This window comes from Lathyrus oleraceus, chromosome 6 (genome assembly GCF_024323335.1).
Source record: "Lathyrus oleraceus cultivar Zhongwan6 chromosome 6, CAAS_Psat_ZW6_1.0, whole genome shotgun sequence".
In the NCBI taxonomy this organism is placed as follows: Eukaryota; Viridiplantae; Streptophyta; class Magnoliopsida; order Fabales; family Fabaceae; genus Lathyrus; species Lathyrus oleraceus.
The window spans coordinates 434,534,453-434,538,290 of record NC_066584.1 but is presented as its reverse complement, the minus strand read 5'-3'; the positions used below and the strand labels follow the sequence as shown (position 1 = coordinate 434,538,290).

The following is a 3,838-nucleotide window of genomic DNA, read 5'->3' as shown; positions in this document are numbered from 1 at the left end:
ACATAATTCGTGTTGCACACTAGGCGTTTGTGGATCTGAACCAGGCTCTTGATACCAAATTTTAGAACAAGACACCACAAGATTGGTGAACAATGGTGGAGAAATTTTGGATGTGGATAGTGAAAGAGGAGAATTGAGAGAGAGAGAGAGAGAGAGAGGCTGAGAGAGAATTAAGGATGAGATATTGTGATTGCATTAACTTGGATGAGTGTGCATTCAAAACACTTATATATGAGTTACAACTTGATTGGAAATTGAAATAAACCAAGTAAAATAAAAGAAATTACAAACTATCGCGCTTCTAACCGGTTAATCAAAGTGGTTAATCGGTTACACCTGACACTGAATAAAATTGAAAATTAAATCAACTTTAGTGGTAACTAGTTAACCAAAACTTTTAACCGGTTATGCCTGCAAAACCACAACATTTCTGCTAGTGAAATGAATCTCAAGTCTTGCTGTAACCGGTTACCTAACCGTGTTAACTGATTACAACACTTGAATTACTTGAAAACCTCAACAACTTAGCCATATTATTTCAAGTTTGATAAGCATAATTTTTTTAAAGTTCATATGTTGTAAGTACTTCTCAAGGTTATACTTAAGTGAATGAGGTAAAGTATTCCATGTTTTTGGTTTGTAAACTCAAGTGAATGCCTCGTTTGTTTTACACATGATATTTGTTTTTGTACATAACTAATTTCAAATGTCGAAGTGTTTTGTAAATTTTCAGATAATAACTCTAACTTATGCATTGCTGTGTTTCACTTTTCTTTGGTTGAACATGTAATCAAGAAGCATACTATGTTGGATGTGTACGATGAGATTGAAGAATACTTGAACCTCTTGATTGAAAGGATCTACCACATTTCACAATAAAGGTAGTGTAGTTGCTCAATTCAACTTTGATTTTTTCATAATCATCATCAGTTGCTTGTGATTTGTTGAAATTGATTTTATAATTAAAATTTTCTTTAAATTTTAGTCATTATAAAAATTCAGCTACTTATTTTATTTCTGGTTTAATAGTTTGCACTCTGTATGAATGGTTTTTGAATGCACTCTCCGTACGAAATCTTTAATTTAATAATTAAATCTTAAATTTAAAGATATAGATAAATTAATAAAAATGAATAGGATTTTTATTTCAATTGCTAAAAGAAATTCTGCCAAGACGTTACCTTATCTATCAAAATATTACTCAGCTGAAGCTATGTGTGTGTCACAGAATATACAAACTTATCTTCTTTTCTTCACATAAGCTTAAGCAGCAGCTATGGCAGCCTTAAGCTGCCAGTTTCATTCCACTAACTACTTGAATTCTCAGAAGCTTAAAAGCAGAAGCAAGAATTTCATAATTTCATGCTCATCGCAGCCTATACAAAGCAATATAAAGGTGTACTAACTTAAAGAGCTTTTTAAAAAATCAGTTTGAGTGAGAATTTACAAAGTGATTTCAATTTTCAACACCCTTTGTGGAATAGGTTGTGATAAATGGAGCAGCCAAGGAAATAGGAAGAGCTGCAGTATTAGCTGTGACAAAAGCTAGAGGAATGGAAGTTGCTGGAGCCATTGATACTCACTATGTTGGAGAAGATATTGGACAGGTTTTTGTTTAAGAGAATTTATGATTATTATGACACGTCCATAAGCTGTTTTTAGCCTATTAGTTATGAAAATAGCTTGTGATTGTGAAAACAGTTTACTGCCCATATGAAAAATATTTTACTATATTTTATGTTTTGTTATAGAAATAGCTTATACATAAGCACTTTTATGATGCTATAAGTGCCTAAATAAGCTGTTTTATAAACGGGGCCGAATTTTGGACTTTCTTATAGGTTTGTGGAATGGAAGAGCCCCTTGAAATTCCCATACTAAATGACCTTACTATGGTTTTGGGCTCTATATCTCAGGTAATGTGAATTGGCAATAGCAAATTTGGTATTATTCTTTTTTTTATCTGTCATAAATCACTAAAAACTCACACATACAACCGTGAAAGTCAGGTTCGAACTTTGGTGTTGTTGACGTTTAACCTAGCAATATCGACTTTTGTCAGTTAAGATGAGATTTGTAGTCGAATATCACTAGAAACTTACACACACAACTCTGAGAGTCTGTGTTCGAACATTGGTATTGTTGACGTTCAATCTAATAATATCAACTTTTTCCAGTTGAGCTAGGATTTGCGGTTCAAGGCCACTAGAAACTCAATTAGTACTTTTTTAATCTTTTTGAATCTAGAATGACTTTTTTGCAGTCCAAGGCCACAGCAGTTGTAGTTGATTTCACAGACCCTTCCACAGTCTATGACAATGTAAAACAGGTTTGAATTCTTGTTACCAACATACTTATTTTTGACCAAATATGCATATAAATCAAACTAAAAACTCTACATTGATTCATTCTTCACTAGGCAACAGCATTTGGCATGAAAAGCGTCGTTTACATACCGCGAATCAAATCAGATACGGTAGCAGCATTATCTGCATTATGTGACAAAGCCAGCACGGTGAGCAAGGGGTGAGACATATAAATATAAGAACAAATACTAATCCATAGAGCACGTTTGAATAGCAAAGAATGCATCTTAAGACTAAACCTGCTAATAATCCATTTGGTTAACTATAATGTCAGGGTGTTTTGGTTGCTCCAACTCTTTCAATAGGATCAATATTATTACAGCAGGCTGCAATTTCAGCTTCTTTCCATTACCGCAACGTCGAAATCGTGGAATCCAAGGCTAATGCAAATGTAATAGTTTATGCTTTTCTTTATATTTCAAAAAATGTGAAATCAAATATACTGAAAAAGCCTTGTTGAACAGGATCTTCCATCAGCAGATGCAAACCAAATTGCGAGCAATCTCTCGAACCTCGGTCAAATCTATAACAGAGAAGATTCCTCAACAGATGTTAAGGCAAGGGGTCAAGTTTTGGGAGATGGAATTCGTGTGCATAGCTTGGTCTTGCCAGGGCTTCCTTCTAGTACAACAGTTCACTTTTCGGGTCTAGGAGAGGTACGTCCTTTCGAAAACCAAAATTGTGAGCATGTTTTATCTTCTGATCATGAGTTGAATTGCTGCAGATTTACACCATCAAGCATGATATTACAGATGTACAATGTCTCATGCCAGGGTTGCTGTTAGCCATTAGAAAAGTAGTGCGACTCAAGGTACCTCAACTATTTGAAGTCTAAACTTTAAGCTACTTCTATGTAATATATATATAGTTCTGCTTAATCTGATTCATCTTTTTGTTATTTTTTTGAAGAACTTGGTATATGGCTTGGAGAAGTTTTTGTGACTATATGTTACTTGTTCATTTTTCTTGCCAAAAACTCTTGGCATGGTTGAACTCAAGGGACTCTTCTGACCAGCCTATTGATAAATAACATTGAGAAGTTTTGGTTGAAAATATATTGAGAAAGAACCTAAAAATTTGCATTCTAGAAGGCCATTTGATTCAATTATTTTGTAAGGACGCTTTTAATTTCTCTATTTCATAATGAAGAATGTTTCTTTTATAAAGTAAGTCTTAATTAATTTACTTTCTATAAAATTAATTGCATTACATATTTTAAGAAATTTATGTTAGATTTCTAAAGTACATTTCAAGAATGTCATGAATGTACATTTCAAGAACAATTGAGCGGGTGAAATAAAACCTCTGTAAAGCATCATTTTATAAAGATAGTGTTCTATGCTGGTCAAACATTCGGAACCCATTGCTCCCGGTTAAAGATTCGAAATCCGCTGCTCTGCGTTGATCAAAGTCGATCAAAGACTCAATACTATGAGGTCCATTATCCAACCTATCTCGTCAAGCCCATGGTA

At 33.7% G+C, this 3,838-nt stretch overlaps 1 protein-coding gene across 1 annotated transcript; it reads left to right on the top strand.

Moving 5' to 3' along the window:
• Positions 1 to 1,152: 1,152 nt before the first annotated feature.
• On the top strand, positions 1,153 to 3,527 carry LOC127096742 (dihydrodipicolinate reductase-like protein CRR1, chloroplastic). Its single transcript, XM_051035291.1, has 9 exons — positions 1,153 to 1,396; positions 1,485 to 1,607; positions 1,842 to 1,916; positions 2,264 to 2,329; positions 2,420 to 2,515; positions 2,641 to 2,757; positions 2,831 to 3,022; positions 3,091 to 3,177; positions 3,276 to 3,527. Exons 1-9 carry the CDS (start codon positions 1,277 to 1,279, stop codon positions 3,306 to 3,308), a joined length of 909 nt encoding a protein of 302 aa, XP_050891248.1. The 5' UTR covers positions 1,153 to 1,276; the 3' UTR covers positions 3,309 to 3,527.
• The last annotated feature ends 311 nt before the right edge of the window (positions 3,528 to 3,838 follow it).